Source organism: Nipponia nippon, unplaced genomic scaffold (assembly GCF_047370975.1).
Source record: "Nipponia nippon isolate SJK-2023a ecotype South Korea unplaced genomic scaffold, ASM4737097v1 scaffold_4, whole genome shotgun sequence".
Taxonomy (NCBI): domain Eukaryota; kingdom Metazoa; phylum Chordata; class Aves; order Pelecaniformes; family Threskiornithidae; genus Nipponia; species Nipponia nippon.
Window position 1 is genome coordinate 122,712,811 of NW_028262358.1, and position 25,324 is coordinate 122,738,134.

The 25,324-nt window shown below is 44.0% G+C and overlaps 1 protein-coding gene across 29 annotated transcripts in view; it reads right to left on the reverse strand.

Annotated features, from left to right (window-relative positions):
* Positions 1-15,713, reverse strand: part of PKHD1 (PKHD1 ciliary IPT domain containing fibrocystin/polyductin) — a 268,857-nt gene extending 253,144 nt beyond the window's left edge. For 21 of the 29 annotated variants that reach the window (XR_015708033.1, XR_015708034.1, XR_015708037.1 and 18 more), the window contains exons 1-8: positions 15,542-15,713; positions 12,596-12,723; positions 11,403-11,480; positions 9,202-9,346; positions 8,125-8,224; positions 4,701-4,758; positions 3,213-3,291; positions 883-978 (exon numbers count right to left, since the gene is read on the reverse strand). Coding sequence is in view for 21 of the 29 variants with exons in the window: in XM_087773825.1 (XP_087629951.1) it covers positions 883-978; positions 3,213-3,291; positions 4,701-4,758; positions 8,125-8,224; positions 9,202-9,346; positions 11,403-11,480; positions 12,596-12,647 (608 nt within the window). In the remaining 8 variants the exon portion in view is untranslated. Of the gene's footprint in view, positions 1-882; positions 979-3,212; positions 3,292-4,700; positions 4,759-8,124; positions 8,225-9,201; positions 9,347-11,402; positions 11,481-12,595; positions 12,768-14,776; positions 14,851-15,541 lie in introns of those variants that run through there. The other 8 variants (XM_087773811.1, XM_087773807.1, XM_087773805.1 and 5 more) reach the window with 7 other exon arrangements.
* Between the last annotated feature and the right edge of the window lie 9,611 nt (positions 15,714-25,324).

Below are 25,324 nucleotides of genomic sequence, written 5' to 3' on the forward strand. Positions count from 1 at the left end.
GGTGAGAGTGAATAGGAGGACAAAAGTGTTTCTACTCTACTTGCTCCTCTGCATGTCCCTAATCTGTAAGTAGGAGCAAGTAGCAATTAAACCAGATATGCTGGCATTACATCAACCTTCTGGAGCCACGGAATGATGCAAGTCCCATCATCAACTCACATTTGCATTTAATTCCCCCTCCTGGGAGCCAGGAGGAATTTTATAGTGCAATAAGAGGGCCCTCTGAGGACTCCAGGAGTCTTAGCACTGACTTCTGCAGGAATAGGTTTTTCCCCTGGTTCCCTGTAAAAGCAGTCTCCCTTTTCCAGGGCTCACAGGCACTATAAGAAGTGCATCATTCATAAAAGAAATGCTGCTGCAGAACCTATAGCTTTTTCTGTAATTCAGCAGGATGCAAGAGCCAGCAGTCTAAAGGGTCGCCTGCAACTTACAGAAGACAAGGATACATTAATACCAATAAATGAACAGTGTTGGGGCCCAAGCACCAGAACCTGTCTGCCTATGCTGTTAAATTTTTAGAGCTCTACTTGCCCAGTCTGGGCTCAGGTCAGCTAATCCATCTTTCAAATTAATGTCTATGTATGACTGAAGATAATGCATTGACCAGGGTCAACAGGCAGCTTGGAAATGGCTACCCTGTTTTGAAGTCTAAAAAGTTGAACAGAACAGATGTGGCCAGGGCATAGTATGTCACTTCTGGGCCAGAAAACAGCCCTTGGCCCTGCTTGTTATGGCCAGAGCAAGAGAGAGCCAGCCCTGTCACAGACCATATGGTCAACTCCCCATGGTCCCCTCCATCTTAAGCCAAAGCAGAAAAACTTCTTCAAAAGCCAAGAAAATTTTTGTGCACAAGGTGTGCTGAGCCCTTGCACCAACACAAACCAAAGGCAAGTCAAGACTGACATTCTTCCAGCTCGTCTGTCAACAAAAGAGCAGAGACTGGTCCATCCATCCCCTTCCGCCGTAAGAATAGCTGGTCTAGGCAAAAAAAACAACAAAAAAAAAAACAGGAAAGATGAGATATGATACAACAAAGTTTTGCAAATGAAATCCTGATCCTGTTAAAATCAGTAGCCAATATTTTCAAATGGGGCAGGAATTTCCCCTCACTTGTATCTAGCATTTATTAACCTCCTAGAAAACTGGACAAACCCTAATCTCTCATATCTTAGCCTGCAAAGTATATTCCCCAAATACTGCAGGAACTGCAGCTGTGTAAATATTATGTCAGAATCACCTTTGAGACAGCTAGCTCTGAACAACCTGATGCCTTCTCCCTGTAGGGAGGGGTTGGTAGTCTGAGCCTCAGGAGGACTGTACTCACCCTTGCTTTCCAGAAGCAGCAAGCAACACAAGTCCATCTTGCTCGTACAGCCATACTGCTTCAAGATGCAGCTCAGACATTTCTTTAATTCACTGATGGAAGACACTAGAAACAACCTCTGCTAGGAATCACCTATCAGCAAATCCGAGTATCCCCACCCTAAAGAACCAATATGGCAAGAGATAGCTTCCACAGGAGAGGAGAAACCAGGTGGGAGCAATAAATTCACAGTAATTAACATAATAAGCAGAGGATGACAAAGATTCTTTGAGAATTAATAGGCAATTAAGTAAAATATGTAATTAAAACCTGTAATGCAAACACTTTGCTATGACCCATGCTTCTGAGTATAGTTTTATGAGGTTTTATTAAAAGAGTTTGCTTTTATTAATACAGCTTGTTGATATTGAGACACCTTTCCTTGTAAGGATAAATAGGAAAAAATTCAGTGCTGCAAAATGTTTGGTTCAGCATCACTGGACCATTGCATCGCATACAAAGCATAGGAAAGGGTGCGGGACACTTGGAAATATAAAAACGGTTCTCTTTTTTCCTCCAAATCCTGAACCAGCATGACTGAGTGACAGACTGCTCTGGTCAACTCCAAGTTCCCACCTGGTACATATTTACTAACACACCAAAAATGGGCAAAGTATTCACATGAAGCTATGATGTGAACCTGTCTGGTATGCTAAGATTTTGAGGCCATTTCCTTTTTGGCTATTGTGAGGTTAAGCTGTAAATGGGTAATCTAGCAATGGAGCACGCAGGCACGTCCAACCTGCAGTCAAACAGACCAGCCTTTCTTCCCACTGATCAAAGGTTTCACAGTTCCACTAGAGGCAGGTAAACCAATAATTAATATTGAACAAAGGATAGTAATGTGCATCCAGTGAGCAAAAATGTAGGGCTGATAAATGGGTGCAGCTGGTATGGCAAGAACCTGCACTGGACTTTCATTCATGCTAGCAGATAATTTAGTTACTTAGCATGGGACATTTCCATTCAGGCTGAGAAGTTATTAAAAAGCATCTAGTGGTCAAATATCTTCTTCTGCAAGTAAAATTTCCAACTACTGAGAATACACACCTTCCCTGGCTTCTGAAATGGTCCTTAAAACACCAGCACAGCAACTATAGATTAATAGTTTATCTTTAAAATACTCACCTGGGCTTAGTTCTTCACTGCCATTGACACAAGTGCAAGGAAATTGTAACTCAGTAGTATCTGAGAACACTTCCGTACACATGGAAATACATATGACAGATGGAAGGTCAGCATTCATGCTCATTTTGGATTCACTGTGTTTAAAGTGCTGCTGTTCTGATGTAAATGTTTAAAATCTACCTGCTTTGCTCTGTTGCGTGTAACCATAGAAGCAGCAGAAAATAAAAATCAAACCTTCCTTGAGAACAAGGGAGTGATCAGAGAGGGTTTAAAGCAGTGAACAACAAAGCCTTTTGTCTCAAAATACTTCTGCTTTGTCTTCAGACTCACCAGAGCATCTGCTTCAAACTAATAGTTTTTCTAAAAATGCAAATGGAAGGGAAAATTTATTTAACTTTTAGATTCTGACATTATTTTAATTAGTTAAATTTTAATTTGCTAGCCAAAATAAAATCTACAGCAACCAGACTCAATTACAGTACAATTCACACTGAGCTGTGATTGACTGTGCTGCCAGTAAACAAACCAGCTAGCTTAATGGACCAGTTGCAATTAGATTAACAAAGTTTGCTGGAGCCCAACTCATGGGCTGCAATAAACCACAAAGGAAGTAAATGGCAATTCTGGGCCAACTGGTTGCAATTTATTGCTGTCAAGGAGGCTGATGGAAGAAACACCAATTTACAGGGACTGGGTCAGATAGCAGTCTGTATATAATTACCCATCAATATAATCCACATTGAAGTCTAGGGTCTCATATCTTCCAGCAATTGTCTTCCCATAGATCTCTATTAAATTTCCTGTTCAAAAGGAAATAGAAATTGAAGAGAGTCTTTTAAAAGCAGCGAATTTGTATTTGCAGATTTTGTGAGCTGAACAAAAGAAATTCTTGGTCTTTGTAAATTTTGCAGAGAGGTGACCAACTGGTTGCACTGGTGTCTACTCTCAGCTTCTACCATAGTTCAAGGTGACTTTGCACTTAATTAACTTTTCCCAAAACACGTCTTTGTTTCCCACAAAAATGTCCATTCCTGATTTTTGAGCAGATCTCTAGTATTTGTACTGAGAAGACATTTTTGTCAACTCTTTTGTTAACTAAACCCCACATTCTAACCAAATTCAACTGTAGAACCTCATGAGGCAACCAAAATGACATCATTTGTACACTAGACAGGACCAGGGTCTAAAGAAGGACCTCAGTATTTATGCGGCCAGCTGAATCACTCCCAACACTCCCTTGACCACACTGGGTGACAGCTTGGTTCAGTTGCCTGCACACAGGTGTCTCAAATCATTTGAGGCACCCTATCCTCCCACTGTGTGGCTCCAAAAGGGAATGAGTCTTTCTGGCCGTGTGTCATATCTACCTGTTCCGTGCAGCTCCTTCATGCTCCAGAACATCTCAAATAGAACTAGACACTTAATGTTACTCCCTTGTTCTTCACTGACTACACTGGGGGGTCAAACATCCAGCTAACACATAGAAACCTCCATACAGACGTCCTAAAGCAAGGCATGAGAATCTGGAGCTGAACTACACCTGAAAATAATTGGAAATGAGGGATGGACTTAAATTTAGGAGCATCTATGTGGTCTAATCATCCAAGTACCTCTCTGCACTCTTGAGAGACCAAAACGTTTTGATTAATCATGACTTTACAAATCATTATTTCATTTTTTTCTAAAGAAGCCTGTAAATACAAACAGAATAGAAATAGGGGAAAAAACTCTTCCATACACCAGTTAACTGTTCAGACCAAAACCGGTGACTGTCTCCTCATGTAACTTGAAAGTCTGATCTAAAGGCCCATTAACCAAAAGGTCTGTATGGCATTACAATATCATCACCTAATACCTAATTCTTCTTAAAACTATTACTAAAAAAATAGGGTCAGGTGACTCAAGAGTTGAGACTGATTAGACCTACCTGTCTGCTGAACAACATCTCTCTGCTCAGGCAGAGTTGGGCTGCAGAAGCTAAGTACCAAATAACCTGGTCACTCTGCATTACCCACTTCTCTTGTACCCCATGCTGCAGACTCTCTCCCCTTGTGCAAACCCATTTTCCTGTTCAGCATGAGCTTGGACATTAAGTTCTGGAGGTGCCCATGTTAATCCCCAGCAAGACAAATCCCTCGTAAGGAGAAAGACAGTATGGAACATCAAATAATAATTAAAGTGGGCTCCAGCTTAAAGAAAGGTCCCGTACCTGGGATGCCAGATGGTGGACTAATTTGGTGAACCACAGGTGTCTGCACAGCAGAGTACTGCAAAGAGAAATTTGTACTTAAATGGCAGTCATTTTCGCAGCAACCCAACAAGATCTGATTACGCATTGCTCACAACACAGTTGGCAACTGCATTTCAGAGACTCACTCTTTAGGATTTGATCTTTGAAGTGGAGTCCTGCTCTGTGAAGGGAGTAAGTACAGTGTCCCCTTCTTGCCCCCTCTGCATTCAGAGTATGGCTCATGGCTATTTTTGCATCTTCTTTGTGCCCAAATTGTCCACCTTGCCTTGAGTCAATTCCAGGAGATATGGTTTAATACACTATAAAATTTTTAAGCCACGCTTTATCTGAAATAGAGACTTCCATTTTATCTAGCATTATGGCATAATTTTTCTTCCCAATAATGTGTTCTTAAAAACTATTTCTACATCACAGAAGTGAGATATTTCAGCTAGCCTTTAGCAAGCTTGTTGAGTACTCTAAAGCAACGTAGCAAAGAAAATGCTTGTGTTGGCCCATCTTAATGTATAATACATCAGAGGTGTCATTGGGAAAGCACTACCTTGCTCTCTAAGGAAACAGCAAGGAAATACTGGAAATCTGCTGTGGGGTACTATTTTTTACTTAAACAGAATCCAAGAAGGAGCAGAGAGATTGTGTTTTGAGGCAAGCCTCTCAGAAGATGGGGAGCACACTGGGACCCTTTCCAACTGGAGGAAGCTCACCATCAGCCTCCCAAAGTAGCTGAGAGACATGGATACCTGACTTGGCACATGCTTTGGCTTCATTTTCAACAAGTAGAGCAGCTCTATTGCCCTTTTTCTGCAGTTGACTAAAATCTGTGAGACTTTTTTTTTAACCAAAATTACTCTAGAAATTTCTAGCTTGGCTGACACCAGTCCTATTCAAATGGCATTGTGTGTGGGAGCACTACTCATCAGTTGAGTGGCCAGAGGCTCACATGGTCCTCCACATGCTGTTAACTCACATAGAACCAATATTTTCTGTAAATGTCCCTGTCCCTGCCTGGAAGATGGCAAACCGAACAGGACAAATAAATGGATGGCTTCAGCAGCCAAAAAGGGCCTTATGTCCAGATCACAGTACTAAAGGAAACAAAAAGGCAGTTGAAACTCTTTGGATGTGTTTAAAAAATTCCTGCTCTGGATAAGGAATTGTCTCCAGCACACCGGGTATTATCCAGTGCTGGGTTAGCTGTCTAGCATCCTGTAACAAGCTTATGTAGCTGAGACAGTGTAGGCTGGTGGAAACATACCTGGACAGGCAATGAAATGGAGCTGGATGTCTTGGGAAGGCTTCAAGGAGAGTTATGGAAAGGGAAGGCAGGCTCTTGGCCTACAGCTACACAAGTCAATAAAATAACTTGGAACCTGCTATTAGGCCCAGGGAACAGCACGGCTTATATCCATGTAGGGAAACTCTCTCCCTACACCAAAAAGAAGGGGGCCTGATCCACACTGTCTAATGGGAGGAGACTTGCCATCACTCAAAGCAGAAAAAGCTGCACCAAGGAGCAGCAGCTAGGTGATCCCAGGCAGTGCTGGAGACCACAACCTGACAGTCCTGACCCTGCCTTGCTAACTAATACAACCACAGCCTTGCATTTTGCAGGGTGACCTTGGCAAAACCACATCAGTTATTTATTCCTCAGATATCTGCTCTGAAAAATAATAGTATCGTCAGAGTCTTTCCCCAGTGCAGCATTCTGCACTCTGGAAATGAAAATCATTATGTGAAAACTGAGAGTCAGATCCATCAAGGTATTTAAGTGTCTTGGGCTTAAGGTGATGTATAAAGGCACCTGGCTGGTTCAGACTTTGTAAAACTATTTGTCTCTCTGCTTTCTTAGGAGCTACAAATACCTCCATAAATCTGGCCTGCAGTACTGCTAGCTGGCTAAATCCTGTTTCCATCTAAGTCATTAGCTGCTCGATTTCATTAACCTCACAGAAAAAGTACATTTCCCATGTGTCCCCATTCCCCAAATCACCATTTCCTCAGAGCCTTCTCCACACATCTCCATCCTCCCCACCTTCTTTGAGCCCTTTCATGTCCTCACTTGCACTTACAGATGCTGCTGTCAGCCCAGCAGGTAGTGTAAAAAACCGATTTGCAGAATTAAATCAAGGACACCATTGCATATATTGTTTTTTTCCAAGCTTTCCTTGAACCCCATTCCCTTTCAAAGCTCAGTCCTTGTCTTCCATCTTCCTCATGGTCGTGTTAAAAATGAATGAGTTGCCACAAACTCCCTCCAGTGATGGCCACTTCTGAGAAGCAAAGGCAACATCACACCATACCCTGGGCTGGAGCTGAAGCGGAGAAAGAAGCCAAAAACAGCACAAAAGCTAGAGCCACTAGCTGACACAAGTCTTCTGAGCTGTTCAGACTTGTTGCTGCCTGCAGCAGGCTTTTTCAATCTACTGTGGAGGCAAAATTAATTTTTAATACGCATAGCTCCCAGGTCCCAGTCCCAAAACAAAGAGACACATTGTGTTTTATTTAGCTTGGAATGTGCCTCATTAACAGCATCCCCTGGTGATTTTTCATCAACTCTCTAAGCTAGCTGAACCACCCAATGACTCTTCAGCTTTAATGTGCAATTTACTGAAAACACTGGGCTTTCTTGCTTGATACTCAAAGTTAGCACAGAGGTGGGACGTGACTTCCAAACACACCAGGCCTCATCCCAAAGCACAGAGCCATGGTTCAGGATTCTGCTCTGCAAGAGTTCCTGACACCGTCATTAACTGCTCTAATACTGCCATACCCCATGACCTCCTGAGACAATGTGCTTTGACATTGAGAGCCAAAAGGAAAATACTGGTCTGGAGGGGAGTAGTGAGCTCTCAAAATAACTGAGTAACAGATATGAAGTCACAAGTGAGGTCTGAGCTTTCCAAATCTTGCTCGTCTTAGGTGTGGAGAGCTGTCCTAGACCTGAAGAGATGTCCTTTTCTGGAACGAGCTGTGCCCATGGGAAGTATTCTTGCCCATGGTTACCTGTCAGTGCAGATTGTTAGCTGCCACCCTGCAGCCTGCAGGGTAACACCAGAAGAAGCCAGCATAGCGTCTTCTGACACAATAGTGCCTTCTGACTGTGTGACTTAAGTACAGAGGCACATTAACTTGGACACAGATTTTTGATTCAGAAAGACCTCTTCAGTCACCTAGTCTATCCAGTGCCAGACTGATGAGTACCTTGATGCACCTAGTTTTAAGGGACAGAAGGAGCATCCTAACTTCTTATCCTGACACGCAATCAGAATAAAGTATGAGACATAATATTTCAACATATTCTCTGTGATACTAAGTCTGAAGTTTGACTCCCTTTAATACCTTCAATTCTTTACCATCACTTCTAGTCTTACTTGGTGGTTACCTTGAAAGTAGAGTTTTCTTTCTCCACCCCAGTCAGGTTGTTAATTGCATGTCCTTTGAAGATCACCTCCACGTAGTACAAACCCTCCTGGGGTGAAGACCTAGGTGGAAGAAAATGTGTTTTACTATATATTGGGTTTATTTTTTAGGAAATGCCAGATCCTTCACAGGGTCTCCATTCTTAGCAGGTTCACTGAGGCTTTGATAGAGGAAAAAAAGAATTTAGACTGTGAACCCAAACTTTACACATATGAACCCAAACTCTAAAACTACAATTTAGAAGAAATGTGGAGGCACAGCAAGAAATTACAGTTAAGTGTACAAGGTGATAGGACTACATCAGAACTCTATCCAAATTGTACGTTAATGCAAGACACAGACATGCTCATAAGTGTTCATTAATACTAATAAATAATTGTTATTCATTAGTATTAAAATAACCCAGGGCTGCCTGGATTTAGAGGGCATCCTGATCCTTGCTTGTAAATTAATGCTGCATCTTTAACGCGCACAGTTTCTCAGCACAGCATTCAGCAGAATTAACTCTCAACCAAATTATAGCAGCAAGAGATGGAAGAGCCCCCTTAGGGTCACTTTTACAGTCTCTTGAGATACCCCTAGTCTGCCAGTCAAGCAACCTTCTTTAAAGTTATGACAGGATGGAAAACAGGGAGATTAGGTTTCCCAGCTGGTGCTTGAAACCTTATTTGTTTCCTGCTCTACGCACAACCTCTCTCTATGATCTTGGACACGTCAAGGACACCAAAGGCTGGTAAAATACCCCACAAGATTTTCCTGGGAGTTTTGCATCTAAGAATTAGATGTTAACAAACCTTTAAAGATCTGAGTCTAGCCTCTCCAAGAAGCCTCACCCTGACTCTCATGCTAGCTAGCCTAGTGCTTCATTAAGTTGAAACAAGGATAAATGCAACAGATTAGGAGGTGCTCATGCACAGCCACAGTAGCAGCCATGGGTATTCCTTTAACTCCCAAACTGCCTGTACAGACACTGAAAGAAAATAAGGATCCTACCAGACAAATGGCAAGGTCTCACCCACACCATAGTCATGGATCATACCTTGTTCTGCATCTTATAGTGCGTAAGTCAAAATACAGAGGAGAGACATCACACGGCAACCTGGGCAGGTCTGGATTCACCAAGGACACCTCCAGCTGGGACGTGCTGGCTGAAGAGACACGTTCTAGCTGGTGGGATGTTGAGCCTAAGTAATCAGAATCAACCAGAAGAGCTCTGTGAGGACAGGATCACTCACATTCAGTCACACACTACAAACATTTTTGAAGGTGCAACCCAGCTTCTCTTTAGGAGCAATGCTTAGAGCCCTTAATCAGGCTTTTTTAAATCATGTTTGTGTAATTTCATATTGTTGTGGTTTAACCCCAGCTGGCAACTAAGGACCACACAGCCACTCACTCACTCCCCCACAGTGGGACGGGGGAGAGAAGAGAGAATCGGAAGGGTAAAAGTGAGAAAACTTATGAGTTGAGATAAAGAGTTTAGTAATTTAAAATAAATAATAATAGTAGTAATAATAATAAAAAAAAAATTAAGGAAAAGATAAAAACAATCATGAAGAGAGTGGAAAATAAAACCCAAGAAAGATAAGTGATGCAAATGAAAACAATTGCTCACCACCAACCAACCGATGGCCAGCCAGTCCCCAAGCAGCAGCCTCCCTGCCAACCTCCCCCCTAGTTTTACTGCTGAGCATGACATCATATGGTATGCAACATCCCTTTGGTCAGTTGGGGTCAGCTGTCCTGTCTGTGTCCCCTCCCAACTTTTTGTGCACCTCCAACCTCCTCACTGAGCGGGGCAATGTGAAAAGCAGAAAAGGCTTTGACTCCATGTAAGCACTGCTCAGAAGTAAAACATCTGTGTGTTATCAACACTGTTTCCAGCACAAATCCAAAACATAGCCCCATACAAGCTACTATGAAGAAATTTAACTCTATCCCAGCCAAAACCAGTACACATATTAAGACCAAGTTCATCCCACCATGCGGCTGCATGGCTTTTTCTGCCTCTAATACAATACTTAGTCTCTCCCACATGTATTCTACCACAGAGATTGATAGTTATTGAGACTTCGAATCACCTCAGCCATTTACACTGGAAAAAACACCATGACCATAGATACTTAAAGCACTTGCAAAATTAGTAGCATATGACATGGTCGTTGCAGTTGCTGATGTCTTGCATAGTTTTGCTGACAGAACCTCAAGCTAGCCTGTGCTGTAAGGTGGATCTGCTTAGCTCATTTCTTTAGAGTGACAGCTGTCCAAAGGATCAAAAACTTCTAATCTTCAGAAAGTCAAGCTTTATCTGAACATAAACTAGCATACTTAACTTTTGTAGCATAATCAAATACAACTAGAAATGAAGAAGGCTTACAAACAGCTCTCCCTTTGCTCAAGATCTTCACAGGTGGTTCCCAGCCCACAGACTCACTTTAAATTACATCAGTGGTTTCTTGATTTGCAGCAAACTGCACATTTCCTCCTGGTCCCAGGAAGGTGTTTCCCCTTCTCCCAAGGCCTGGATGTCTGCTCCCCCCGCAAAAAAACCCACTCTGCTTGAACAGTCAGCTCCCAGCTGTGACTGACTTTGCTTGCCACACAGTGCTGTTTGGGAAACATCTCTCTAAAAGACCGAAACTTCCTTCCTTCCCTCTGTTTCATCATCTCTATGGAAGCACACAATATTCAGACAAATAAGACTGATACCATTCATCGTAGTTATAAGTGACAGTGTCAGAACTCAAGGAGCTAAACCAAACCTACAACTGGCCCAGAAACCAACTCTCTTACCCATAAATCAATATTCAGCACTGCTGAAAATCAGGCCTAGCTTTGTACAGTCAGTTTTGGGCCCAAATGAGCATGGCATATCAATTTCTGTGATTTTTACTCATATCTGATGTTTATCGTTAATGTTTTTAAAGCTCCAGCATCAGATAACCTATGAATAGAGAACACTCTCAGCTTTCCTTCAATAAAAGGGTGTCAGGGAAGAAATTTCTAGCCCTAAGTCTACAAAAATAAGGTAGAAATCTGACTTCTGTTTCTTAGAAAGAATTTGAAAACAAGTGACCATCACTAATAGCTTATGAAGTAACAATTTCAAACTAATTTCATGTTATGGGTGCCACAACCCATGTATCTGTTGCTTAGGGTTTTTCACTCCAACCACAAATCTCAGAATGGAGCTGATTCTCTGCTACTTTGACACGTGTTTCATAAGAGTTTAAAACTCACCATCCAGGGTAATAGTAATCCACGTTCCTCCAGCGACACTGCCCTCTCGGGGCTTAATGAGCAATCCTGTGGCTGTCACTGCAAAAACAACCCAGCTACATCAGGCTGAAGTGCAATGCAAACATCTAAAATATCTCATTCAGGATGAGACATGGTGGCCTGACAGCTGTCCTCCTGTGATTCCACCCTCCATCTCATCTCTCCTTCTCAGGCATCCAAATTAGTTGTATTGCTCATCCTTTTTCCCCCAGCTGTCTCCCCTGTGTAATAGTCCTGCTTCCCCTCAGGGCAGGTTTTGATGCCTTCAGGACTTGGTGAACAAAGTCTGAGCCTCCTGTCCTCCTCAAGAATTAAAATAAAGACAATAAACCTCATGTTTAGTCCTCCAACTCTCAAAGAAATGTGTTTGCTGACTTCTGTACACTCTCCCAAACTTAGAGCTGCCCACAAAATATATCCTTTTCTGGCTCCAAGACAGCCTGTCCAGCTCTTTCTTGATAAAGTCCTTCGGAAAGAAACACAAGCCTGGAAAGGAACTCTTGCTTCATGAAATTAAGTCACCTGTAACTTGCTATACAATGCCTTTCATAAAGGCATCAAATTCTTAATTTAGGATTTATTTTGGGGACCCTCATCCTCTGACGCTAATACAGATGAACCAGTGGCTGGCTTCTTTTTTTGTAGCCAAATATCAGAATTTTCCAGAAGTCCTTTTACAGTGATAACCAGTTTCCTCTTTAGCATTTCAGGAGATTTCCAACTTCCTAGCTGCGCGTGAAGGTAATCTCACCGAACACCAGTATTGATCACTGAAGCCAAATATTGGACTTATTTGCATTGTGAACCCTTAGTATCAATGCAATTACATTTGCAAATTACATGCAAACAGTAATATGACTATCATCAAGTGAATGAAAACCAACAGGCATGAGATGAACCCAGGCAGAACAGGGAAAATTAACAATGAATCCAGAAATCTCCACTGGCTATGGAAATAATGCCATGAAAAGCCACTGATAAAGGTGGACAATGTCCAGTATGCTGCAGGCAATATCCCATAACATTCAACACCTTTTAGAGATGCTTCTCCATGTATCTCACTCACAGTCAGTCTGTATCCAACCCAGTGGCACTGGATTTTGCTGGTGTTGTACAACCAGTGTGGTTGGAGACAACACCTCTCTATCACTCACCTGCAAAGAATATCAGCTCAGCACTCAGAAAGGATGATCTCCAAAGGTTCATCTTGGACTTTGGATGGGGATTTCACAAGAGGCTGGCTCCAGGATCACGGCTTGAGGCCTTCGCACCTTCCCTGTAACTTTAAAACAGACCCTATCTGTATTCTTTCTTCACATTGCAGACCTGTGGGAGCAATGGTCTGTGTTACAGCAGACAAGGTGGACTGCAATGTAGAGTCACAGAGAAAACACTGATTCATCTCTCACACAGTATAAAGGACTCTTTTTCCTCCCACCCAACAGATCTACATAGGACATATGCACCTTCGAGCAGATGACTTTCCAGCCAAACTCAGGATGAGCTGTCCCCCACTGGGGCCATGTTTCATAAAACTGATTCTGTTTAAGTGGTAGACACAGGTGAATTAGTGAAAGCAATTACAGGATTTAGAGCTGATGGTATTAAACTCTCCTAGCTCTGTACTGCTTTGCGCAAAATTGTTCAATTTATTACATTAAACTCAATCATGCCATGGTCATTCTCCAGCTCTGAAAGCAAATGACTTGACTATGCTATTAAGCTCTCTAGCCTTCCACAGCTGGCTCCAAACTAGGAATGGCCCACGGTGGCTCCTGCAGGTGTGCTTAGGAGTTCCACCAGTATATTTGATCACAACAGTGATTGGAAATTGTTCTAAGAATATAAACATTTGAGTCCCACTAGCCTGGGAAGTTCCTTGGTCTTACTTGTTATCATAGCCAGTCATATCACACATTCCCTTTATAAAGTCTGTGCTAGTAACTGTTCTAACATTTAAAAATATAGACCATCAACTTTACTGCTTTCACCCTGGGTTTTTTACTAGTATGGCAATAACCATGAGACAATTAATTTAACCACATTTTAAATGAACAAGAACCTCAAATTCTCACAAGTGAGCACAGACTGGGACACCCTTACCCAGAACAGCCCTTGGTTGTTAAAACTCAGTTCAGACCACAAAAGCCCCAGGCATAAAGATAAAATCAAATGGCAAGAATGTAATTTAGGTTTTCACATTGTGTTTCTGGTAGGCTCCAAAGGGCAAAAATCACAATCACTGTATGAGGCACTGTATAATCAGTAATTCTCAAAGGGAGAATCCATGTCCCCCACATACAAGAAGAAAATGTTGCAAAGAGACAGCCTTTCACAGTCTTGCTCCACCAGTCAGTTGGTGAAAAAAAAAGATAAGAACAGACCTCAACTCTCTTAAGGTCCAGTTCCTCTGCAGGATGATGGTACCAAGAGCTCACATGTTCTTCCATGTAGCGGTCTTGCTCCATTCACTGCATACAGTGCACTGATTCAAGCCCTCTTCTACATTGGTGAGTGCCTGTCAGGTCACCTAAGAAAGCCTAAACAACTCTCCACAGCATTGTCTGCTTTGCTGGCTTCTGTAAACATCCGTAAGACCCATCAAAATGAAGCCAATTGAGTTGATTAACAGCTACATTAAAATAAAACAACACTCTTCAAAGAAAAAAAAAAGGTCTGGTTCTTTGTTTGCTACTGCTACAGTGGTTCAAAATACCTGATGTTTTAGGTCATTTTAAAAGGATTGACACATGCAGAGAAATGATCTGCAGTCTACAGGCACAAAGTGATCTTGAACACTGATTAGATGTGGTCAATTTGTGTCCAAGGGTGCTGGATATTGTTGGGGCATTACGCATTCCTTAAGAGGAAAGTGGAGGGAAGGGAACTTGCTTCTCTGCTCCTGTTTCTTTCTGGCTGGCCTATGCCAGATAATGCAATAAGGAGTTTCAAGCGAGTTGGTGAAAGGTTGGAGAAGCAGCGTTCTCCAAGCACTTCAGGACACCCGGTACTGATCTGGTAATTGGAATATTTTTGATAGCAATATACTGACCTCATGGGAGAGGGGAGGAACGAATGGAGAATGGAAATAACTGCTCAGGACTGGGCAGCAAAGCATTTGGTGATAATGGCAGAAGAGGACAAAATCCAGAATAAAGCCACATCCACAATTGTTGCACAACCCAATAGAAGCAGATCCATAGAGCAAAACAACCGGTACTTAAGATCCAACATCCACACTGCAAGCATTTAGGGGTGTTACACCCAGCACTAGCTCTAGCCTAGTCTCAAGGACTGAACATCCATTAATAGCTGGAGTGTTGTTTGATGCATACCTTTGCTTGAATTTATCCAGAAGGACTGACTTCTGTTCACTGAGACAGTTGTGGTGTGCAACAAATCATCTTACCTGGAGATGAGAAGACTTTCTTCAAAAGTGCACTCCTGGTCTAAAATGAACATTAAAGGCAGATACTGTGCAGCCTAAGGCACCTCTCCCTCCCTTAGGAGTGCGGACTTTTTTGCAAGGTTACAATGGAACATAATGCATCCACAGCAGGTGTTAAAGAAACCAAGTCTGCTGGTGGGTCCTCTAGGAAAGGCAAACCTTACAATAAAGCTGAGGTTGTTTCTCACATACTTCCTCCCCTATTGCTATTACCATAAACATAGTTTTAAAATCATCTAAATACTATACATCATGGTCAAGAAATCTCAAAAAAAAGCCTCCTCAGTGTTGCTGCAGGGATGCACAGGGCTGGATTGTGGAAGAAGTGTGGGTTAGCACCCTGGAAAAGGTGCAACAGGAGAGCGACACTCCTAGAATTGAGAGTTGGTGAGCAGCTTTAGTTACCCTGTAACTATGGCAAACACACTGTCCCCATAAAGCAACTTCTAATCTTCCATCGTTTATTGTACCACAACACCTGCTGTAACTGCTCTCACTATATTTCTTGCACGTTTTAACATAAGGCAACTTGTAGGGGGTCCGAGTCAAGAACCCTGACGCATGTGAGCCTTGCATTTCAAAGCAAGTGCGTATAAGATCATATGGGTTTACTTTTATTATTCTTATTAGGACTTTTCCTATTATTACTTACCTTATTCAATGTGTTCTTCTTCCATTCCTCCAATGAGCAATGTGTGGAGGCTCCGATACCAGCATAACTGCTCCATGCCTTTGACACCAGCTCTACCACAATTTTCAGTCTGAGGTCGTGTTAGGCACTCAGTTCAGTCCCTGCATGGATAACTGAGTCACGGTGTGCTGAAACCCACCAGACTAGTTTCTCAAAAGGCTCAATGTCTATCACAGACAGCTCAGAGATGCCTATTGGGCAAGCTTAATTATTAACCTAAGCTACTTGCTGCTATTAACTGTTTTGTTCCAAGACTTTCATGATTATAATGGGAGTAACCTGGAATTGTTCTTCCATTGATATAGAAACATAGAATCATATAATGCATTGGGATGGAAGGGACCTTTAAAGACCATCCAGTCCAACCCCCCTGCAATGAGCAGGGACATCTTCAACCAGATCAGGTTGCTCAGAGCCCCATCCAGCCTGGCCTTCAACGTTTCCAAGGATGGGGCATCTCCCACCTCTCTGGGCAACGTGTTCCAGTGTTTCACCACCCTCATCGTGAAAAATTTCTTCCTTCTATCTAGTCTGAATCTCCCCTCTTTTAGCTTAAAACCATTACCCCTTGTCCTATCGCTACAGGCCCTGCTGAAAAGTCTGTCCCCATCTTTCTTATAAGCCCCCTTTAAGCACTGAAAGGCTGCAATAAGGTCTCCCTGCAGCCTTCTCTTCTCCAGGCTGAACACCCCCAGCTCTCTCAGCCTTTCCTCATAGCAGAGGTGTTCCATCCCTCTGATCGTTTTTGTGGCCCCCCTCTGGACCTGCTCCAACAGGTTCATGTCCTTCCCGTGCTGAGGACCCCCGAGCTGGATGCAGGGTTCCAGGTGGGGTCTCCCCAGAGCGGAGCAGAGGGGCAGAATCCCCTCCCTTGACTTGCTGGCCATGCTGCTGGGGATGCAGCCCAGGAGACGGTTGGCTTTCTGGGCTGTGAGAGCACATTGATATATATATGACTATATATATCCTAGTCATATATGACTAGATCCTCCAACAGGAGGATAATGAATCCATTTTATCCTCCTTTTCCCCCACAACATGACAGAAAAACTGATTGAATTTTTTCTTCATGTGCTAATATCCCATCTGGGAGTGGCTTTCACAGCAAGTAGACTTCAAGGTTTCCTTATATATTTTTAATTCAATTTTTCCATGGTATTCCCAACAATGTCTGCATATCGCAGGAATTCTGCTCAAAGGGTGTTCAGACCCCCTACCACATTTCAAGTACCTATACACCTGCAGGTCCTTATACAGTCAGTGGTGGAAAAGAGTGCAGTGGACTTACACAGTGTTATCATTCACCCCATGGAGAACCATGTGCCTCTACAGGCTGCAGGGAAGACCCAGCTCAGCATACATCAGGTGCTGAATAGCTGTGTGAACATTACCCCTACTCCCACCTCTGCACCCATCTGTTGGAAGCCCAGGTGGTTTCTGATGGAGCTACCAGAAACATAATGCCTTCATGGAAGTTTCCACTGAAATTCAGAGGAAGCTCTCAGACACCACAGCATAACTACAGTTTAATGAGTTACCATGCACCAGTCAAACAACAGCAATATGTATGCATGCTCTTACCTCATCCCCAAAGGGGGGGTAAAACAAGCGTGTTCATTTTTCCTGAGCTTCAATTCAGAGGCACAGTGGCACAAAGTCACATGCAATCAACCTTCAGCGAAGTTCTGGAGCTCTGCCCGGCAGTAGAACTAGTTGTGCTTGGTTTATTCTTAGGCCAAGCCTCAATGTCTCAGCTGCATATAGGCAATGATTACAGGAATCCAATGAAATTTAACCCTATCCTGCTCAGTAGTCTACAGTCAGTTTATTTATTAGCCAGAATTACACGGGAAACATGGTCAGAAGAGCAAACTTGAGGGAAATCTCAAAAAAAAAAAAAAGTATTACCAAAGAAGAGCCAGTTCAAAGATGGTAACTTGAACACAGGAGACAGAGCCAAATGTTGGTAACAGGGTCCACTGACATTCCCAAATGAGGGAATGGACCAGGTCCAGGGTCCCTCCAGGGAGCTCCCTCAGAAGAAAGAGGAGACATGGCTGGAGGCTCAACTACAACATGGGCCTATGATCCAGCTAGAAGGCAGGACTACAGATTGGACTGAAGACTAGTATTCCTACAACATAGCTCAGGGAGGGACTGTAGACCCAAACCTGAAGTTAAATGGGGCTCCTGACCCATGGGCAGGGTGTGGATGGGGATCCCAGGTGAGGCTGATCAGGGCCGTTAAGGCTTATTGCTGCTTTCAGGGCCTTGACATTTCTGCTCCTGACATACTCAGTCACTCAAACTCTCTAGGTCACAGTGAGCAAAAAAATGAGTTATCATCTGTGTCATTCTGTATAGCATTTTGTGATCCAATCCTAAGGAAGTACTTTATATAGAAAATTCTCAACAAAATGTTGTAAGTTTGCAGATCCAAAGGATTTGACTGGGTCGAGGAGTTCATTCTTTGCAAAAAAGAAGATAAGACACTGCATAGGGAACCATCCCTCTGAAGGAGTTGAAATGTGAAAAGAAAGAGGAAAGCTGGTGAAGAACATTGTCCTTAATGAGCAGAAACAGAGACCAGGAGACAAATGGTCGAGTCACACAGGGGTCTTGTTATATGAAGTGTAAATACTCTCCCACTACAAGCTGATGACCACGTTTAGGTATGATTACTCACCAAAGAGGAAAGCACTATAGTCTGATGACTAAGGGCATGTTTGCATATGTGTGCAACCAATTTTTTTCCTAGTGAAGGAAAGTTCTGCTTAAAAACATCACCCCGGGCCATCTGGTTTTGTTTTTTGCAGTTATTCATTTGGAGGTTGCAGATTTTAGGCATATGAGTACAAATAGCTTTATGGATAGGCTCAGCATCGGGCATCTGAGAAACATTCCCGCGTTGCAACCAGGAAGGACATAGAGAAAAGCAGGAGGTGTGAGCAGTAGCTCTTCGTCACTAGGTGGAAGTATGGAGCCGTTGAAGACCTGTCTACCACTTTAAGCACCACTGAAGGCCAGCCTAGCTGTCACTGCTCTGTCTGACACACGACCAGGGCACTTTTCTGTTAACCCCCTGCACTTGAGGAAAAGGCCACGATCCAGCAGGCAGAGCACAGGAAAAGGAGATGTGGGACCTATTCCCAGCTCTTTCACTCGCTAACGCATGATTTGGGCCAAACAGCTTAATCTTCAAGTCACCTGCGTGTAAAATGGGGACGACAGTGCGCTGCCCATGAGGCCTTTTGCAGGGCAGGTGCTCTCCAAGGGTAGCAGCATGTTCTGGAGACACTAAGTTTCCCCAGGACTTGCAGTATTTCTGGGATGGAAGAGCTTTGCAGGAGCCAAGCGAGGGCTCCCCTCGTGCTCGCCCCAGCCATCGCACGGCGGCCACCTCGCGAGAGGAATGCGGCAGTTGTTGAATACCACATGGCATCACCCAGCTGAACAGCTGAGGGGAGGATAATGTGGGATAAGGTGAGGTTTAGCAAAAAATGATCTCCCCTCCTCCCTCCCAGCCTTGCTGGTGCATGCACCAACCCATGCTAAGGGCACCAACATTTCCTCTCTGCTCCTCACCAAACCCAGACACCATCACAAAGGGAATAATGTGAGAATGCTGCCTGCACTTCCCATCCCCACATCCATACCTGTAAACAGAGCATAAAACACCCCAGAGGAAAGCAAGCCTAACAGGGCTCATGCTTGGACCAGCAGCACCATGTTTCTTTTGGACATGGCTGTTGATAAGCAGCCATCCTCCAACACAAGTTGTGCCATGCTGGACAGGTGTGCTGGACACATGGTGTGGAAAAACAATAGGAAACTTCTTGAACTTAGGGACTCGGTCCAGACACAGGTCTTGAATAAAGGTCTGTGCTTTCCAGCTTGGCATTGTCGGTAGGTAGTGTCCTCTTCCAGCCCTTACTTATCGCATTTGTCATCTCCCCAAGGAACCTGCAAACTGTGTGTGCCCAAGAGGAGATGGGTTATCCGCTCACACCACCAGCCTTCTGCTGAAATCAAATCAGGACTTCTGCAAATACTGAGGATCTGGAGCAAAGCTCCAGGCTTGGAAAGTCTCTGAAGATTTCAGCACTGCTCACAGGCCAGCCTGTGCTTCAAACTTTGTGGATACATCTGTGAGTGAAATAAAAGCATTAAAGGCTTGGGCATTGCATCTCCATAGATGACAAATTGTAAACATGGTCCCCTGCATGGTTTTGACCAAGACCAGCTCCATTAGCTGAAACAGTTCCCAAAGATGATTCAGGAGTCAGCAAGGCCAGCTCCTGCTCCCGATGAGCAGTATGGACACAGTCACTGAGTTTTTGAGGCTGGTTTTGAGTTTAATAGCATGGGTATGGCTGCAGGAGCAGGAAAGGAGCCCTGCAAGGTTGGCTTGCTCATAGAGATGTAACCTGGAAGACTAGCATGTCCTGCAAGGGCAGCCCCTGCACTGGCCATGCCACTCTGTGCAGAGCTCTCATCAGCTGCTCTCTCTTTCTATTAATACTTCACATTTTGTGTATTGACACAAACTTCCTAGCAACGAAGGTCACAAGAGGAAGTGCTAAGAAGCCAGACTGATTAATAATAAATCCTGGGGTTTGATGTTTTTTTTCTTGAGAGCCTTGTTAGACACCAGCAGGCAGGGTGCTGAGCTGGGATTTTCAAGGAAACCTAGGGGATTTGGACACCCTGCTCTGATTGAATTTCCCTCTCTGAATCCCAGCCTTCCTCCTTCCGGCCCACAGCATCCAGCTGGGTGAAGCTGCCCATGGGAAGGTGAGTTGAGACAGTGCAGTAATGCTAAGCAGGGATCTGGTATCTATCAGCCATGCTGAAAGTTGTCCCCTGGAGCCCACAGGAGTTGGGTTTCTGTAGTTGTAATCAGGACCCAAAGGTCTCCATAGACCAGGTAAATACTGCTACCGAGTCCCACCGTGCAGGGTAGACTGCACCTACTGCCTCCCCACTTTCTGCAGCCCTGAGCATCCTTCATATGAGACCAGCAACACAGCCTTAAATGTCTGCCCTCACTAAGCCACTGTGTTTGGTCCTGGGTTTGCTGGAACAGGCTGAGTTTCCCATTGTGGTGAGAATCATGCCCTTTCCATTATGGTCCTAGCCACAGGAGTAGGGTTGAAATAAGCTGGCTTGAGATTTTAGGTGCATCTTGTATTTTAAAATAACACATAGAAAAGTCCCATCTTTCCTTCTGAGTTTCAATGTACTTAAGTCACGAACCACTTGTTTCTGGATGCTCACAGGTAGTGCAAGAAGAACAGTCAGCCAGGGGTGTGCACAGGGATTTCAAAGCAGTGTCTGGTTTTGCAGCATTCAATCCCTCATTAAACACCTTAGCACAGAAACTGGAGTAATGAGAAAACCAATACAGCTAGTTCATGAACATTTCCCAAGTCAGGAGAAGAGCGAGCCTGTGGTAGGTCAGGAATGGCACTCAGATCTCCTTATCTTTACTCTGGTGTTTTAGGCATCAGGCCAGAATCACCCCAGCTGAGCTGCTCCCTTGCCTGCCATGATTTACACAAGCTGGGGTGGTGAAGGCAGAGAATATTAACGTGAATACCACATGAGCTGATCTAGGGAATGTAATAAGAATTTTACAAAAGAGGATTGAAAGTCAACTAAGAAGCTGAAAAGCAAAAAGTATACTTTATATTTTTTGGGTAGTACCAATACCTTCAAATTTCCCTTTATTCTTGCTCCTTTGCACTAAAAAAAAGCATTTTGTTTCCTGAAAATCTTAAGATTCATATTATTAACTTTTACAGATTTTAAAACCTTTTACTACCATTAATTCTATTCACATTTGCAGCCTGTAACTGAGCTGCCTGATGTGCCTGGTTCATTTTTCTAGCCAATTTGAAACAGGCTTAACTCCTTCCTTTGAGAGGAAAAATGTTGGTGCTTCCAAGAGCCTTTCTGCGTGTCTTTACAGGGTCACTTTTCAACATGATAAAATTCTGTTGAAGTTGTTCCCATAGCTACTCTCGTTGCATTTTAAACAGGCGATGAACTTCTTTAAATACTAAATTTATTGCCAGTGCAGCTGCTTTAATGACAGGTTTGAGGCTTCTTTGGTTTCAAGGTTGAGTGTGTTTCGGCTCACGTCGCCTGTGGTTGTGCGGGTCGCAGAGGGGATGCGAGTCGCCCGGCCGCCTGCCCGTGGCAGATGCTGAAGCCTGAGGATGCACAAGGCAACTGGGTAAGGAGCAACCAGCACCTTGCAGGGGATTTGTCTGCTGCAGCTTTGGTCTTTTCACGGGCATGTAGAGGATGCTCCCTTGCTCCTGTGGGATCTGTGAAGCACACGGAATGGCCAGGGAAAACAAAGATCAAGGCTGGCCTCCTGGACCCATCACGGCATAGAAATCCTCCTAAATGAAAAACACAGCCACAAGTTAAAAAAATGCAACTTCAAATAAAGCTTTAGCTGCATTTGCACTGTGAAAAAAACATCGTGGTATACTGAGGTCTTCCCAGAGATTTTCCTCTTCTGGGCTGCTCAGACACCATCTCATTCATACTTCCCATCAAGCAAGGCTCTGTTTCAGTGTGATGGACCATCACTCCCTCAGTCTCTGTGTTACAGGGCTTTTTATCATGCTAACAACAGTATCCAAGAAAGGCTACAGCTCCATTGTGTTGGGTGCTCTGTAACCACACAATACCAGATAGCGTCTAGCCTAAAAAAGCTTTCACTTTAAATAGGGGCAAAGAAACACAATCCCACATGACTGTGGGAAAAGATGCCTTCTATAGACTCTGCAAACTCTGGGATAACATCCCCACGAGAGAACTGTACAGGCTGGACGGCAGACCCCAGAGGTGGCATTCCCCGTTAAAATCAAGAGGGGTCGCTTTGATGGAAGAAATCTCCCAGGGAAGTCTAGGCAGGCACTACTGCAGACTGAAGCCATGGCATTTGCTTAAATAAACAGCTGGTAGCAGATTGGATTTCCGAATCAAACTGCAACCCTGCACCTACTGAGCTTCATCCATCATTAGTCTTTCATTAGGAAACTTGTTCTTGGCCTGGTCCCTAATTCTCGGAGGAGTGATTCAGGCAAGTACCAGCCCCACCACTGTGTCCAGCAGTCTCTATTCTTCTGTCCGTCCCTACCCTTGTGGCAAGGCGAATGCCCACTTGTTTCTCATTTTAATATGAAATCCCTTCTGTTCGATGAGTTTTCATTTTAAACGTTGCCACTGCCCCATCCCCTCTGTCCCTGCTACCCATGTCTAAGCAGGGGGAACAGGTGGGACAGCTGACCCTGGTGAATGAAAGGAGAGCACAGTTTCACTCCCTTCACCCCTTTCTCACAGCCTGCCACTGCTGTCAGTGATCCCCAAGCCCCCGGGGACTGGGGATTTGTGTGTATTACTCACATGAAAGAAAAGAGCCTGCAGCAGGCTGCTCCTGGGCTTTGCTTCACCTCCAGGCGAGGGGATGGCTTGCCACTGTATTCCTCAGGGCTGGAATCAAGTGACACTTTTTTTTTTTATTTGCACAAATTGGCTTCTATGTAAGACGTGCCTTGATTAAAAACAAAAAAAAAAAAAAAAAAGAGAAAAAAGAACAACTTACAATGATCCCAGTTGTGCAAGGAAATGTGTAAAGCCAGACACTTAACAGAAAATGAGATCTTTTTCTGTTGTCAAATCTTTGGGGCAGGATTTGGTCTCATTCATTCACCTTGCATGAAGCTCCACAGCCTGTCATCACACAGAGGGTTCAAGCAGAGAATTAATGGTCTCTCTCAGTCCTAAATCTATTAATCTGATGTCACACACAACAAACTCCCAGACCGACCCCCACTAATGTGGACTCACATTTACATACCGGTCAGTGAGCTGCATCTTGGGGATATTGTCCTTCTCTCAGGAATAAAAACCACAAACTCATGGAAGTCACACAGATGAACAGCAAACCTTTTACACCATGAGAAAGCAATGCAGGTACCTTAATAACTTTAAGTCTGCTCTGTACTGCCAAGGTTAAAGAATAGGTTTCACCATAGGCTTGATTAACCTTGGTTTTTATAGACACACTGATTGCCTGCCCTAATACCAGCAGGTAGAAGCAGTATTTCCATCGGTATCCGCTATCTCTGGTTGCTGAAAGCCACAGAGCCCCCACATTAGCTCAATAACAGCAGTTACACTGTGAGCAAACAGTTCTACACTTCATCCAGCAAGAGCAAAGCCTTTTTCTCAAGTATTTCAGGTGCTTGCACACCCAGTGAGCTCTGCTTATGTATCAGTTTAGCCATTCCCATAACCATCTTCAGGCAGAAATACAGGTCCCTGAAAGCAGAAGGAAAGATTCCGTCCCACCAGGCTGGGACAATAACATGCCTGGGTGGATGAGACACTAAAGAAAAAAATGCCTTGACTTTTGGCACAAGTATCTTGACCATTGGTACAACTATGGGACAGATTTGGTAACTGCATATTGCTTTTCTCTTAAATGAAGGTGTCAGTGATGTTTCAGGGTTCAGTTCTTACCCCCCTGATGGGCTGGTGATTGCCCAGCACACCTGTTATTATTAGTGCTATGAATCTTAATTTGTTTTCCCACTCAAAACAATTTCTTTCACATTTCCTTCTATTTTTCTCCTTATGTTCATAGGGTCTTCATAAACTGCCTGAATCCAGCAACGAGCCGTTTCCTACCCAGTCTTAAAAAAAATACTTCTGTTAAACCACAAGATTCTTTTCCCCCAGCTTTTCAGTACTGCCAGAGATCTGAATAACTGGTTATTCACATAGTTCTAATCAAGATATCCTTGTGCCTGCTGCTACACAGACCCACTGACCCAACAACGAAGGAAAAAATGGGAAAAGAGAGGACAAAAGCACACAGGTGGGATGAGGAAGGAAGCCTTGATCACAGCCTGCTCGCTTACATACATGCATTAATGCTCTAATTTAGAAGGTTTGCATGAGTTAAAATGCAAATTGAATGAATATTCAACCCCCAAAACCAAGATAATCCCCTTATTTTTAGGGAGGGAGGCTCATTCAGTCCAGTCAGATGCTTTTCAGACAGTCATGTCTTGCCTTTTCCAGCACTGTATGTGTGTGTACAGGGGGGAGGGCCATTAAAAAGAAAAGTGCCAGTGTTCCTGCTGCCAGCCCTTTACCCACCTGTTCCTCTTTTAGCCCAAACGTGCCCACCTCTGACCCCGCTGCGGGACCGAGGCGCTTGCGAGGGTGCCCCCCCCATCCCTCACTCCCCCGCTCCCCGCAGCAGCTGTGTAAACCTCAAGGGCAGCAGCTGGGGACCGGGGATGATGCCTCCAGCTCCCGGGTGGAGGTACAGCAAAGGGCATCTGCAAGGGCTCCAAATCACTGGCCTGACAGTGAGGACTATTTATTTAAGTTGCACAAAGTTGGGCACTACCCACATTTAAACCCTGTCCCATAAATCCAACTCAATTAGCTCTCAAGACCTGTTCTTGCCACAAGGTGCTAATTTGCTAATTGCCTGCCCCGAGAGACTCTGGGTTGGGGTTTTGGGCTTCAAGATCAGCTCAGCTGTGCTGCGACCTCACAGGCTCTCGAGGAACCCTGGCTGCTTGCTCTTTGTAGATGCAAAGATGGGGAGGGGAGAAAAGGATGAAATAAACTCTTCTCTTGAGTGCTGGATGAAGCCCTGAAATTACCTGGAACTTGCAGGAAGGATTTTTCCTTCCTCTGGCAGTCAGG